This window comes from Natator depressus, chromosome 9 (assembly GCF_965152275.1).
Source record: "Natator depressus isolate rNatDep1 chromosome 9, rNatDep2.hap1, whole genome shotgun sequence".
Taxonomy (NCBI): Eukaryota; Metazoa; Chordata; order Testudines; family Cheloniidae; genus Natator; species Natator depressus.
In genome coordinates, this window is record NC_134242.1 from 7,239,480 (window position 1) to 7,254,044 (window position 14,565).

The following is a 14,565-nucleotide window of genomic DNA, read 5'->3' on the forward strand; positions in this document are numbered from 1 at the left end:
AGTCAGACGTGACTCTCAGCCAGCCAGTAAAACAGAGGTTTATTAGACGACAGGAACATGGTCTAACACAGAGCTTGTGGGTGCAGAGAACAGGACCCCTCAGCGGGGTCCATTTTGGGGGGCAGTGAGCCAGACAACAACGTCTGTACTTCACTCCATGTCTCCAGCCAGCCCCAAACTGAAACTCCCTCCAGCCCCTCCTCCTCTGGGCTTTGTCCCTTTCCGGGGCCAGGAGGTCACCGGATTCCTTTGTTCTCCAACCCTTTAGCTCTCACCTTGCGGGGGGAAGGGCCCAGGCCATCAGTTGCCAGGAAACAGGGTGTTGGCCATTGTCTGTGTCCAGACCCCTGCACACACCTGCCCTCTAGGGCTCTGCAGTGATCATACACCCGTACCCCACCCCCTAGATACTTAAGAACTGCATAGGGGAAACTGAGGCACCCCCACACTATTCAGAGGAACCATTAAGAACAGTCCCACTTCGTCACAGGGGTACCCTGCAACTCCTAGCCGGGGGGCGAGGGGACCCGCAGCAGCTCAGCCCCTGTGGGTGGTGAGGGACCCCGGAGCTCGCACTTGTCACAGGTGGCGGAGAACCCCCCGGAGCTCCCTCCTGCCCTGGGTGGCGGGGCCTCCCCAGAGGTGGGGGATCCCATATCCCCAGCAGCCGTGGGTGCTGAATCCACCTCCCCGTTTTGTGAGGGATATTTTTAGTGAATGTCAAGCACAGGTCACAGGCTGTGAATTTTTGTTTGTTGCCTGTGATGTTTACTAAAAATAACGGTGACAAAATCTTAGCCTCAATTACGGCCTCCCGCAGGGGGTCCCCTCCCCACTGAGGGCCCCTGCCCCAGCCTGGGGACTCACCCGGCAGCTACATGGGGTGTGGGGGGGAGGTGTGCCAGCTGCTGATCCCCAGGGGCAATTCACTCTGTGTTGCACCTCTGACCCCAGCCTGGGCCCCCTGCCCACAGCATTGAGCCTGGAGTCCCAGATCTCGGGGAGGGGGGCAGGGCAGGGGTGTGGGCTGCTGGAGGTCTCCTTGGAGGCCCCAAGAGATGTGGGCTGGGAGCTCAGTTGGCCCTTCACTGAAGGGCAGGGCTGTGGTATCATTAACAAAGAGAGCTTTGCTCCCTGCTGTGTGGCAGGCATCTGAGTTACCAACACCATCTGACCTCCCAGTGCAAAAACCAGCCTCCCGCTCCCTCTGTGCGTCAAAGCAGCAGACAGGGCCAAGCCGAGCACCTTTCTGGGCAGGCTGCCCCCTAGGTCCGGGCATGTCTGCAATGGGGTGGGCAGGGCAGGGCCCCAGCCAGGCCGCTCGAGTTGCCGGGAGAGCCACAGGAGGGCACACAGCTTGGCCCTGGAGAACAGATGTCTTTACAGGGGGAGGAGCCTGGCCATGTCACGCCCTGCCCCTCCCAGCCCCACAGTGCCAGGGGCAGGAGCCGGCTTTAGGGGCTGTGTGGGGAATCTGTCCCTCGTCGCTCTGTCCTCTCCCACATCCTCCACGTGCCGGCAACTGCCTCTCTCCCTCACCATCCCCAGCCCCCACCATGAGCCCTGGAGCCTCGTCCTCTGTGCCACCCTGCGTCTCTCAGCCTCACTCACCCCTGCTGAGGAACGTGGACATTGTGATAATATTCATATGAGGCCCATGCGTGCCTCAGTTTCCCCCAGGCTCTGTGTTGCTGTCCACTGAGTGTAATGGCATGGGACGGGGCGGTTGAGACACATGGAGACCAGAGCCCTTAACAAACTGGGTAAAGACCCCACCTGCGAATGGAGGATGCAGCCCAGCCGATGGAAAGCGCATTGGCTGAGCCGTTTCCCACCTGGAGACCGATCTGCCGAGCTCAAAAGCTTGTCTCGCCCGCCCACAGCCACTGGCCCAATAAAATCTATTCCCTCCCCGACCTGGTCTCTCTCATCCTGGGACCAAGGGTGGGGTGGGGTGGGCCGGGCCCCACCGCCCTGCGGGGAAGCAGAGAAAAGGCCCTGAGCGAGCTGGAGAACGATGGGGAAAGGTAGCCGGCTGCTGGATTAAGAGCGGAGCTCACACTGGTCCAGGCCTGCCCTGGGACGGAGAGCAAAGGTTCAAGGCTGGAGGAAGGATGCAAAGATGGCAGATTGTGCAGAGCCCTGGCTGTAGCCTGGCTGAACACTGGCTTAACCCCCGCCTCACTGTGCCAGCCTGAGGGCTCTCAGCGGCTGGGTGCCCGGGGACTGGTACACGACTACCTCGGTTTGACAAGGCTGCCGGTGTCACCGCGGACACTCCCTGGAGCTTGGAGCCCTGACGGGCACAGGCCGAGCCCCCGCAGGGCCTGGCTGGGCTGGGTTTGCTGCAGGGAGCCATGAGGCACTGGACCCCGAAGGGCCAGCTCTGGAGTCGTGGGGGCCCAGTCCTTGGGGTCCAGCCCACTGCAGGGGACACTCCCAAGGGACTGGTCAGAGGCCAGGGCTTAGACCAGACCATGTGGATGCATGGCACCCCCATCTCCTGCCCAGGCTCAGCCCCCCTACCGTGGCTGGGGGCTGCCGTTGGCCCAGTGGCCTGCCCCCCACGAGATGGGGTGGATCAGCTGCCACAGAGCCCAGCCAGTCCCAGCTGGCAGACTGGGCTGCGGACAGTTGCCTGAGCAGAGCAGCCCCATTCCCTGGAACCAGTCCTGCGGGGCCTCCCCTCCCTCCGCAGTGTCACACGAGGGGCCAGGGTCCACTCCGTGAGCTGCCGGGTACCCAGCGCTGGGGCCAGGACAGGTGTGCTCTGCCCCCCAGCCACCCCTTCCTGCCCAGCACATACCACAAGCAAACCAAGTCCCTGCTCCTGGCATAGGGGGTGGAGGTTGAGGGGCGTGGGAAGGGATTGAGCTGTTGCTATTTTCTTCCCATGTCCCCCTCCCACCCCCACCTGTCGCTGTCCATCCACATTCCCAGCTCGGGCTTCCGGCCTTCGCCACAGACCCAGGAGCCAGCGAGGGGCTGGCGGGGAGCAAGGCACGGCCGGGCACCAGCACCCACGGAACATGGAGAGGCCGGCCCTGCGGCTCGCTCTGCTCTGGGCCGTCACCCTGTCGGGTAAGGACGCGGGGCTGCCAGTGAAACAACCCCCCCCCCCCCCGCACCCTCTGCTCCCCCCCATTCTGTTTCCCACATGGGCACCAATCTCAGGGGTCAGGGTGGGAGCTCGGGGCAGGGGGCCTGACCGAGGCCAAGCCAGGAGGGGCACTGGGGTGATGGTTCTGGAGTGACTCCACCCCATTGAGCGCGCCCCGCCCCCCCCCCCCCCCGGCTGTTTTGCTTTGGCCAGGTCTCCAGCCCCTGCCAGGGAGAGAGCACCAGGCTGGGATCCTGCTGCCCGTCCGTGCTGCGCTGACAGCGCCCCCTCCCCACCCACACAGCAGGCCCCCGGGTATCGCTGCCCCTGCCCCCTGGAGCCCACCTGCCCCTCTGCCCACGGGCAGCCGGACAGGAATGACTCACCCCTGCTCCAGAGCAGAATGCTCCTGAATGCCCCCCTGGCCCAGCCCCAGCGACGGGCTCACCAAACCCACCCACTCATAACAGGCTCAGGGCCGGGAGATGGATGTGGAGGGGCATGTGTGTGTTCACGCATTCATGCATGTGTGTGTGCACGTGTGTGGGGGTCAATCCTCTCCTAGGAAGATCCCATCCAGCTTCCCAGCCTGGCCTAAGGAGCTGGCACCTGGCAGTCAACAGGAGTCAAGTTCCTAAATCCCCTGGGGGCGCTGAGCCGGGGAGCGCAGCAAGCATGGGGCTCTGGTAGTGGAGCGACTGGTTATTCCCTCAGCAGCAAGCCCCAGAAGGTGGGCCACAGCCATGCAGTGCCCTGTTCTAGGCTCCCAGCAAGACCCTCACATGTGGGCAGTGCCCATCTCACCCCTCCAAGCCATTCCCTCTGCCCTCCAGGCCTCTCTGCTGCAGCCTGGTCCATCCAGGGTAGGGCTTCTCTCCAAGTGGAAGGGTGGGGGGCTGGGAAGTGCATGCAGTGGGTGGAGGGTGTAACGATGCTGGCTTTGGTGGGACCCTTCTGAGAGTATCAGTTCAGGACAAATTGCTTAGAGCAGGGCAGTTACAGCCCAAGGCTGGGGTTTCTCCACTTCTAAGGCACACCAAACCAGCCAGACAGAAAGGACTTTGGTTTTATCCCACTGGCTAACCATAAGTCATACAATCAATTCCCTTAGACACTCCAGTTTCCCAGTATCCCCACCAGTGCCAGTCGTTATGGGCATGAAATAGTTATGAAAACCAATGCCCCAGTAAAAGAAAAAAGTTTCCCTCGATCCCAAAGGACCAAGCCCCAGACCCAGGTCAATATACAAATCAGATCTTACCACAAATCACGCTGTTGCCAATCCTTTAGAATCTAAAATCTAAAGGTTTATTCATAAAAGGAAAAAGCTAGAGATGAGAGCGAGAATGGGTTAAATGGAATCAATGACATACAGTGATGGCCAAGTTCTTGGTTCAGGCTTGTAGCAGTGATGGAATAAGCTGCAGGTTCAAATCAAGTCTCTAGAGAACATCCACAGCTGGGACGGGTCATCAGTCCTTTGTTCAAAGCTTCAGTTTGTAGCAAGGTTCCTCCAGAGGTCAGAAGCAGGACTGAAGACAAAATGGAGGGGTTTTCAGGGCCTTTTATATTCTCTGCCTGTGGAAGGACCCCTTTTGCTCTTACTGTGGAAAATCACAGCAGCAAGATGGAGTTTGGAGTCACATGGGCAAGTCACATGTCCATGCATGACTGAGTTCTTTACAGGCCAACACCGTTGTTTGCATGTTAGTTTGAACGTTCCCAGGAAAGCTCAGATGTGGATTGGCATTTCCCAAAGTTCACTGTCAGTTGGAAGAAAAGGAGGACTTGTGGCACCCTAGAGACTAATAAATTTGTTAGTCTCTAAGGTGCCACAAGTCCTCCTGTTCTTATTGTCAGCTAAGTGTTTCTTGACTGGGCACTTACTGAGAATAGTCCTTTCTTAAGAAGCTGACCAAGTGCTTCACTGAGGCTACTTAGAATCAAAACACAGTGAGATACAAGTACTGTACATAGCCAATATTCACAACTTCAATTACAAAAACGGTACGCACACACAGACGGCATAATCCCAACCAGCAAATCGTAACCTTCCCACAGACACCTCACACGACAGCCTTTGTACAATATTTGCGGCAAATATATGACAGCAGTTGCAACACCGATCCACACGGTCACAGTTTATGTCAATCACGTCACAGAGGGGTCTCATCTCTGCTCCTTCCCGCCTGCTCAGACTCGGCTAGTCCCGCTCCCCTGGAGTCGTGGGCTCAGCCCTGTGCTTGCGCCCGTGTCCCGCAGGCGGCCTGGCTGTGAACCAGGAGGAGCGGCTCATGAACTACCTCTTTGTGGAGAAGGGCTACAACAAGGAGCTGCGGCCCGTCACCTCCAGGGACGAGAGCGTCAACGTGGACCTGGGCCTGACGCTCTCCAACCTCGTCTCTCTGGTGAGCTTGGCAGGCACCTCGGGGGGCCTTTCACCACTCGGCTCGCCGGATCCCGGGCCTGCCCTGGCCGGTGGAGATCCTTTGGGCCCCTCCGGCTCGGGTATGTCCTCAGCCCTGAGGCTCATTGGTCGGGAGGGGCTGATTGCACCTGCATGGCTGCGTTGGAGCTAGCCCGGGGGAGAAAACAGCGGCTGTCTACAAGGGCTCAAGTTCACCACGGCTTTCTGGCCCTCCAGGAGCTCAGCATGGCCTCTCTTTAAAGCCGGAGACTCGTCCCGGCCCTCACCCTGCCTTGGAGAGAGAACCGAGCCAGTTACTGAGCCCCTGGCCCAGCCCCGTCCAGGCTCAAGGCCCCTCGGCTCAGCAGGAGTTAGCCTGGGTTCAGATCTCAAGGCTCCTTGGGTTTGCGTCGGCACCTCACGTGACACAAACATGCCTTTCCCAAGCGATTGTTGACCCCGCTGGTGCCAAGCGGCAGGGCCGGGGCCCACTCTGTGTCTCATTTCTGCTTGGTGTCCTTCCAGAAAGAGGCCGACGAGACCCTCACCACCAGCGTGTGGCTTGATCATGTAAGTCGGCCCCCTGTTGGATTCTGAGTCCCCGGGGCCCAGCCACTTGGGGAGGGATTTCTCTGGGTGGGCCCCCAGTGCTGAAAGCCAACCCGACGACCGGTGCTCGGTGTGTGTCATGTGATGCCTCCTCTTGCCGTGCCCCCTGGCACTAAGACCTGGCGTTGCAACACCCTGCCTCAGTTTCCCTTTTAGGAACTCCTGTCAATTCCCGCTGTGGAGGTGACAGCCCTCCAGCCATGCCACATTAGTGAGTTCCTCCCCTTCCAGAGGATCCCAGTCTAGCTGTGAATGGTCTGTCCCCTTCAAAGATCCCTCGCCCATCTCCTCTGGGCCAGCAGCAAAGTCCTTCCAAGTAAAGCAGAACTTCACCAAACAGCGCTCTTCTTTCTCAGGGGAGCAGGCCCCAGGGCTGCTCCCTGGCCACCTCTAGAGAGCTCGAACTACAAACAAAACAAAACCCTCCATCCCGCCCCCATCCCATCGCAGGGAGCGCCAGCCTCCAGGGACACGCAACGGGACCTTGGGGCTCAGGGCCCCTTCTCCACTGCAATGCCACCACTAGTGCCCACGTCTGGTGCTGCTCCCTGCCCTTCATTCCATCACGGTGCCATCAGAGGGCAGCTGGGCCAGGCTCTGTTCCTTGGCCTCTCCTCCGAGCCTGCCGGCCTGGGGACGGGAGATTCGGAGCAGGCGGGAGTGTGGGAGGGGGTCCCAGCCGCTGGGTGGAGGCTCCATCCTGGAAGCTTGATTTCCCGCAGAGCTGGACAGATTACAGGCTGCAGTGGAACAAGTCGGAGTTCGGTGGCCTGAAGATCCTTCGCCTGCCCCCGGACATGCTGTGGCTGCCCGAGATCGTCTTGGAGAACAAGTGAGTCCTGGCCTGGCTTTTCCCAGAGGACCCAGCCCACAGCACTGTCTTCGGGCCCTTGGCAAGATCGTCACAGTCCCGCGGCTGGCAGAGCGAGGGCTCGGAGCGGGGCTCCCTCGCCTTGCGCCTGCCCACGAGGTGCCTCTGAGCCGTGGGGGCCGTGCCCAGCCCAGATCTGGGGTGGTTCCAAGTGGGTCAGGGAATCTGGCAGCGGGTGCCCAGCACCCGGAACTCCAATCAGAGATCCCAGCCCACAGCAGGTGCCATCGCCCTGGGGACAGCTGTGTCCGTGCTGGGGCACCCAGAACTCCAATCACAGATCCCACCCCACAGCGCAGGGGTGAAAGGTCCCCTTGGGCTTTCCCGCACACTGGTCCCGGCTCATGACTCCTAGGGACGCAGGGTTTTCTGCACTAGCCTAGAGCCCGTCAGGGCTCCCCCAGCCGTGCTGAGCTCCCCGTCAGCCCCGCTCGTGTCTCTGTTTGCGCAGCAATGACGGCTTCTTCCAGATCGCCTACTACTGCAACGTGCTGATCTACGACTCCGGCTTCGTATACTGGCTGCCGCCCGCCATCTTCCACAGCCCCTGCCCCATCAACGTCAACTTCTTCCCCTTCGACTGGCAGAACTGCAGCCTCAAGTTCAGGTGAGGGCCTCACCCCGCTCGCTGCAGCGCAGCCCCGTGTACCGGTGCGGCCTCGGGCGGGACTCACTGCGAGTGTCAGTTCAGGACGAATCGCTTCAAGCGGGGCAGTCACAGCCCAAGGCTGGGGTTCCTTTACTATTAAGGCACCAAACCCGCCAGACAGAGAGGACTTCGGTTTTACCCCACTGGCTAACCATAAGACACACAAGCAATTCCCTTAGACACTCCAGTTTCCCAGTATCCCCACCAGTGCCACTCGTTATGGGGACGAATGGTTATGAAAACCAACACCCCAGTAAAAGAGAAAAGGTTCCCTCGATCCCAAAGGACCAAGCCCCAGACCCGGGTCAATATACAAATCAGATCTTACCCACAAATCACGCTCTTGCCAATCCTTTAGAATCTAAAGTCTAAAGGTTTATTCATAAAAGGAAAAAGCTAGAGATGAGAGCGAGAATGGGTTAACTGGAATCAATGACATTCAGTGATGGCCAAGTTCTTGGTTCAGGCTTGTAGCAGTGATAGAATAAACTGCGGGTTCAAATCAAGTCTCTGGAGAACATCCCCAGCTGGGATGGGTCATTCAGTCCTTTGTTCAGAGCTTCAAAGTAGCCAAGTCCCTCCAGAGGTAAGAAGCAGGATTGAAGACAAGATGGAGATGATGCAGCTGCCTTTTATAGTCCTTTTGCCACGTGGCTTGTGCTTCCTTTGTCCCAAACACAAGCTGCCCAGCCATGGCTTGAAAGCCTCAGAGCTCTGTCCATAGGCAGGTCCCTGCAGGCCTTGCTGAGTCACAAGGCGTGTCTGCCTTCTCTCAGTGGGTCAGTTGTGTAGCTGATTGTCCTCAGTGGGCCATCAAGCAGGCTAGGCAGTGCTGATGCCAAATTGTCTGGGGTGTCACCCAGAAGCATAGCCCAGGTTTGAACTACAGTCAGTATCGAGCCAATACCTGTAATTCTAAATACAAAAATGATACCTGCATACAGACAGCATAATCATAACCAGCAAACCATAACCTTCTCCTAGACACCTTATCTGACCTTCTTTGGCCAAGATTTGGTGCCACTACAGGACCTTGGTTGCAACAATGATCTATACAGTCATAGTTCATATTAATAACGTCACACCCCACCGGCTGGAGGCCCAGCCCAGCCCCAGTGCCCACCACCAGGCCAGGCCCAAAGAGCCAGAGCCCTTTGAAGTCAATGGAAAGATGCCCATCAAAGTTGCCCTGGCACTGTATCCTGGGCGAGATCTACCACCCACTGGGGCTTTGGATCAGCTTCCCCATGACAACTGGGGCAGCCACTGAGTGCCAGACCTCGGCCGGGGCGCACCACTCGTGGGGAGCCCCCATCCTCGCTGGCAGCGTGAGGCACGGGGGAGTGGGGTGGAGCAAGGGGGAGGCAAGCCGCCACTCACCCATCTCTTGTCGGGCCCAGCTCGCTCCGCTACAATGCCAAGGAGATCACCATGAACCTGAAGCAGGAACCTGATCCTGACAGAACGCTCAACAAAAGCTACCTGGTGGAATGGATCACCATCGACCTGGAGGCCTTCACGGGTAAAGCACTGCCCTGGAGGAGGCGGCTTTATCCTGAGGCTGTCTCCTCATGGGAGGAAACAAGGGGGCTCCAGGGGCAGAGAGGTCTCCCCAGGGTAGAGAGGGTAGAGCATGGGCCATCAGGGCACTGAGACACCGGGATCGAAAGGTACAGCAGGGCCAGTCCCATGTCCCAGGGTGCCGTGTGGGGATGTTGGGGGGCGTGAGGGCCAGTGGGGCCCCAGCAGTACACCTCCTCTCTGCCCACCCTGCTCCCACAGAGAATGGTGAGTGGGAGATCATCCACAAACCGGCCCGCAAGAACATCGACAGGAGCGTCTCGCCCGAGAGCAGCAAGTACCAGGACATCACCTTCTACCTCATCATCAAGCGTAAGCCGCTCTTCTACATCATCAACATCGTCCTGCCCTGCATCCTCATCGCCTTCATGGCCATCTTCGTCTTCTACCTGCCGGCCGAAAGTGAGTGCGGGGTCCCCCATCCCACCCCCAGGGAGTGCAGGCCTCCCCCATCCCAACCCCAGGGAGCATGGGGTCCTCACCCGCCAGGGAGTACAGAGCTCCCCCATCCCACTTCCAGGGAATGCAGGGTCCTCACCCGCCCCAGGGAGTACAGTGACCCCCATCCGACCCCCAGTGAGACCCCCACCCCAAGGGAGTACAGGGTCCCCCATCTCACCTCCTGTGAGTACAGGCCCCCCCCCGAGTGAGTATGGGGATCACCATCCCACCCCCAGTGAGTGCAGGGCCCCCACCCCAAGGGAGTACAGGGTTGCTCCTACAGTGAGTACACAGACCCCCCAACACACCCCCACTGAGTGCAGGATCCTGACCCCCCCACAGTGAGTACTGGGTCTCCCCCAACCATGAGTACCCAGCTGGGCAGGGAGAGCCCTCCACATCCCGATACTGACAGCGAGGATTTGGTGAGGCCAAGCCCCACCCGTGCTGGGCCACCTGCCCCCGTACGTGCCTTCGGGCTCAGGTTCCTCCCCAGTGGAGCTGCTGTTCCCTTGGCCAGAGCTCCCCCAGGAAGGTGGCTGGAAACGCGCAGGCCTGCGTTGTGTCAAGTGGGGATCAGAGCTGGCATCCCGGGTGTCATGGGGCTCGTGAGCCGGGGGTGGTTCCTGGGGGGGCGGGGCGTCACGGAGTCCCCGGGCGATGCTCTGGAACTGCTCCCCATGAAGCCAGTCAGGACTCTGGGGAAGTCTCTCTGGGAGCAGACTGTCTTCAGGATACACAGCTCACCCGGCTTCCACCTTCCTGGGTCTGACCTCGGAGCATTCAGCCTCCTCTGCACCTTCCCACAGCAAGTCTGCCCAGGCGGGGTTCTGGGGAAGCCAGAGGGTCCTGCCCCCCAACTCCGCAGTCAGACGTGACTCTCAGCCGGCCAGTAAAACAGAGGTTTATTAGACGACAGGAACATGGTCTAAAACAGAGTTTGCAGGTGCAGAGAACAGGACCCCTCAGCTGGGTCCATTTTCGGGGGGGCAGTGAGCCAGACAACCACATCTGCACTTCACTCCATGTCCCAGCCAGCCCCAAAACCGAAACTCACTCCAGCCCCCCGCTCCTCTGAGCTTTGTCCCTTTCCCGGGTCAGGAGGTCACCTGACTCCTTTGTTCTCCAACCCTTTAGCTCTCACCTTGGGGGGGGGGGGGGAAGGGCCCAGGCCATCAGTGGCCAGGAAACAGGGTGTCGGCCATTCTCTGTGTCCAGACCCCTGCACACACCTGCCCTCTAGGGCTCTGCAATGATCATACCCCCTTACCCCACCACCTAGATACTTAAGAACTGCCTAGGGGAAACTGAGGCACCCCCACATTATTCAGAGGAAACATTAAGAACAGTCCCACTTCGTCACAGGGGGCTCCATCTCCTTGGATCCCCTCTTTCCCTAGGGGTCTTCCCACTGGGCTGAGGGGGAGCAGAGGGGGTATTACTCTGAGCTCTGTCTGTTCTCCAGGTGGGGAGAAGATGACTCTGGCTATCTCCGTCCTGCTGGCCCAGTCTGTCTTCCTGCTGCTGATCTCCCAGCGCCTGCCAGCCACCTCCCTCGCCATCCCCCTCATTGGCAAGTGAGTCTCCATGGGTTGCCGCACGTACCCCGCTGGCCCACTCTGCTTGCTGGGGATGCTGGGAGGGGGATGCTGGGTGTCCCGTGGCTGGTGGAGGTGGCTGGTCCCTGCTGGGAAGGTCTCGGAGCGTTTCCCCCAGCAGCGGACGCACTCACAGCGAAGGAGACCCCTTGCGTCGTCGCTGGTCCATGGGGCTCCTACAGAGCCCCCCTCTGGCAGGGGGCCCAGGCCCTGCTGTCTCCAGGAGGGAAGCCAGGCTGCCCCCACTGGGAGCTGGTCTCTGCCCCTGCAGGTACCTGCTCTTCATCATGCTGCTGGTGACCGCGGTGGTGGGGACCTGCGTGATCGTGCTGAACATCCACTTCCGGACGCCCAGCACCCATGTCATGTCCAGCTGGATCAAAGAGGTGAGCGGGGGAGCTGGGCACAGGGGCCTCTGGCTGGGCTTAGTGCCCGGCAGGGCGGACGCCCAGCTACCTCCATCAGTCCATCACCCCGTCTCCGTGCCCCTATGCCTTGCGGGGACTGGCTGCTCCCTCGGCTCGTGCCGGGGCCCCTGGAGCCCAACCACCATCTCTGGCTGCAGCTCCAGAATCCGCTAGCACGATCCCCGGGCCTGGGAGCGAGGGGCATGGGAAAGGCCTGGGCACCGCACAAATCAGCCAGCCCCACTGGCACTGCGCAGACCAAGCGGCGGGCACCGGGGCAGATTCACATCAGGGCAGAGGCCCACGCCCCCCGGGAAGTCACGTCCCCGGGCATCCTGCGTTCAACCCTGGCAATGCCCACAGCTGCTGAGTAATGCTGCCACCCAGTGGCATGAGAGTTCCCGTTCACCTCCGGTACAGTGGCTGTCTCCAGCTAGGCCTGGCCAGCATCAGCCCCTTCTCTCTAGGCGTCACCCCGGCCGCCCAGGGCCTGGCGCAGAGGCACCCCACCTGGCCCTCAGCCCAGCTAGGGGAGACAGGCCAGCGCAGCTCCTGCAGGCTCGGCCCAGGGGAGAGCGGCTGCCCGGGAGTGCCCCCCAAAGGCCGGGCTGCAGTCATGCACCTGCAGGAGGCTGGGGAGTGTCGAGCTGGCTCTGGAGCCCCCCGCTGCCCCGAGACGCACCCAGCACCGGCCTCTCCCCCGTCCCCAGCTCTTCCTGGAGACGCTGCCGTGCCTGCTGCACATGTCCAGGCCGGCGGAGAGCAAGCCGGGGCCCCGCGCCAGCCTGCTCATCCGGCGGAGCAGCTCCGTGGGCTACATGGCCAAGGCGGAGGAGTACTTCGCCGTCAAGTCCCGCAGCGAGCTCATGTTCGAGAAGCAGTCGGAGCGGCACGGGCTGGCCAGCCGCGTCACCCCCTCCCGTGAGCGCCCCGCGGCCGGGGGACGGGGTGGGTGCCACGGGGCTCTCCCAGCGGGCCCGGTGGCTCCTTTAGTGCCCGGGGAAATGGCGGCTGAGGCGGGGAAATGGCAGGCTGAGGCCTTGAGAGAACTGGGCTGTACAGCCCAGGGCGGCAGGCACCCACAGAGCACAGAAGGGAGGGCTCCACACGTCCCAGGCTGGGAGCTCAGCCCATGCCCCACTCCCAAGGGCAAGACCCTGCCCACTCCCTGAACCGCAGAATGGGACCCGGCTGCCCCTCCCCGGCCTGGGATCCAGTCCTACCCCCTCAACCGAGTCATGGATGGGACCCCAGCTACCCCAAACCCGATGCCCAAGGACGGGAACCTGGCCCTCCCTCCCCCGGCCCTGGGACAGGACCTCGGCGCCACTGAGCCCACGCCCCAGAATGGGACCCCTGCCTCATGCCAGGACCCTGGCCCTGCTCCCTGAGCCCTGCACCGTGGGATGGGACCCTGGAGCCCCACCCCCTGAGCCCCATGTCCCAAGTCAGGACCCTGGCCCCACACATGAAGCCAGCAAACTGGTGCCATCCCTCACAGCATCTCCTTTCCTCCCTGCCCGCTGGCAGGGCCCAGGCCCCTGGGCATGGCCGACATTCAAGAGCAGCTGTACAGCGAGGTGAAGCCGGCCATCGACGGCGCCAACTTCATCATCAAGCACACGCGGGACAAGAATGACTACAACGAGGTGGGTGTGCCCGGGCAGGCAGCAGCCCAGAGCCACCAGGAGGGGCTTGGGCAGAGCCCAACCCCGGGGTGTTGAGTGGGAACGGCCCCAGGGCTGCCTCACTGGCCAGTCCCAGCAACGCCCTCCCAGTCAGACCCACGCAGCAAGATGGAGGTGCCTGCTGGGGGCCAGAACACCCCCAATTGCCACAGTGGGTTCTAACTGGCCCCTTGCTGGCAACCTCATCCGGGCACAAGAGACTAAGTGGGGCAGAAAGCCTGAACTCCCCTCCCTTCAGGCTATGGTGAGTTTTGTTGGTGGGTGCCGGGGGATCAGGGTGCCAGGGGGAGCGGGGTGCCAGGGGGAGCAGAGTTCCATGGGAAGGAGTGCCACAGGGAGTGTTGTGTTGGGGAAGTGGGGTGCCATGGGGATCAGGGTGCCAGGGGAGTGGGGTGCTAGGGGGATCAGGGTGCCAGGGGGAGCGGGGTGCCAGGGGGAGCAGAGTTCCATGGGAAGGGGTGTGCTGGGGGTACAGGGTGCCACAGGGAGTGTCGTGTTGGGGAAGTGGGGTGCCAGGGGGAGCAGGGTGCTGAAGGAGCGGGGTGCCAAGGGGAGCAGGGTGCCCTGGGAGCCTAGGCTGTCTCTGCTGTGTGGATAGGGGGCTCCTGGCCATGGCACGTTCACCAGCCCCAGACTCACCCCAGTTAACAAGCTCTGCCCCCCCTTCACGTGCTGTACCCCACCCCTGTCTGTTTCTGCCCCGCCCTGTGTCCCATCCCCGCCCCCGGTGTCCCCCCACCCCAGGAGAAGGATAACTGGAACCGCGTTGCCCGGACGGTTGACCGCCTCTGCCTCTTCCTGGTGACCCCGGTGGTGATCCTTGGGACCCTGGGGATCTTCCTGATGGGAATCTACAATGAACCCCCCGAGCTGCCCTTCGCTGGGGACCCCTTCGACTACAGGATGGAGCACAGACACTTCGTCTAGGGGCCACGGCTACCTGCCCCTGCTGGGCTGCACCGCCGCCCCGCCCTCTGCCCGCGGGGTGCCAGGCCCCTCCCCGGGGCTTTGGCGTGTCGGTGACCTTGGCTGCTCTTGTCTCATTCCTGGTGCTTGAATAAACTCCACAGTTCTCAGCCAGCGGCTGCAGGGAGTGCATGGCGGGGAGTCGCCATCCCAAGCCCAGACCAGTCTCCCCTCCCACTGGCCCCCACCCCGGCCAGCCTCCCCTCCCACTAGCCAGCACCCCACGCTAGGCCCTGTCTCCCCATCTC

General features: G+C 61.4%; 1 protein-coding gene across 1 annotated transcript; it reads left to right on the top strand.

Annotated features, from left to right (window-relative positions):
- The first annotated feature begins 2,949 nt into the window (after window positions 1-2,949).
- On the top strand, window positions 2,950-14,278 carry CHRND (cholinergic receptor nicotinic delta subunit). Its single transcript, XM_074962885.1, has 12 exons — window positions 2,950-3,081; window positions 5,363-5,508; window positions 6,033-6,077; window positions 6,839-6,948; window positions 7,439-7,594; window positions 9,037-9,158; window positions 9,419-9,619; window positions 11,124-11,235; window positions 11,528-11,642; window positions 12,374-12,584; window positions 13,194-13,312; window positions 14,096-14,278. Exons 1-12 carry the CDS (start codon window positions 3,030-3,032, stop codon window positions 14,276-14,278), a joined length of 1,572 nt encoding a protein of 523 aa, XP_074818986.1. The 5' UTR covers window positions 2,950-3,029.
- Window positions 14,279-14,565: the final 287 nt, after the last annotated feature.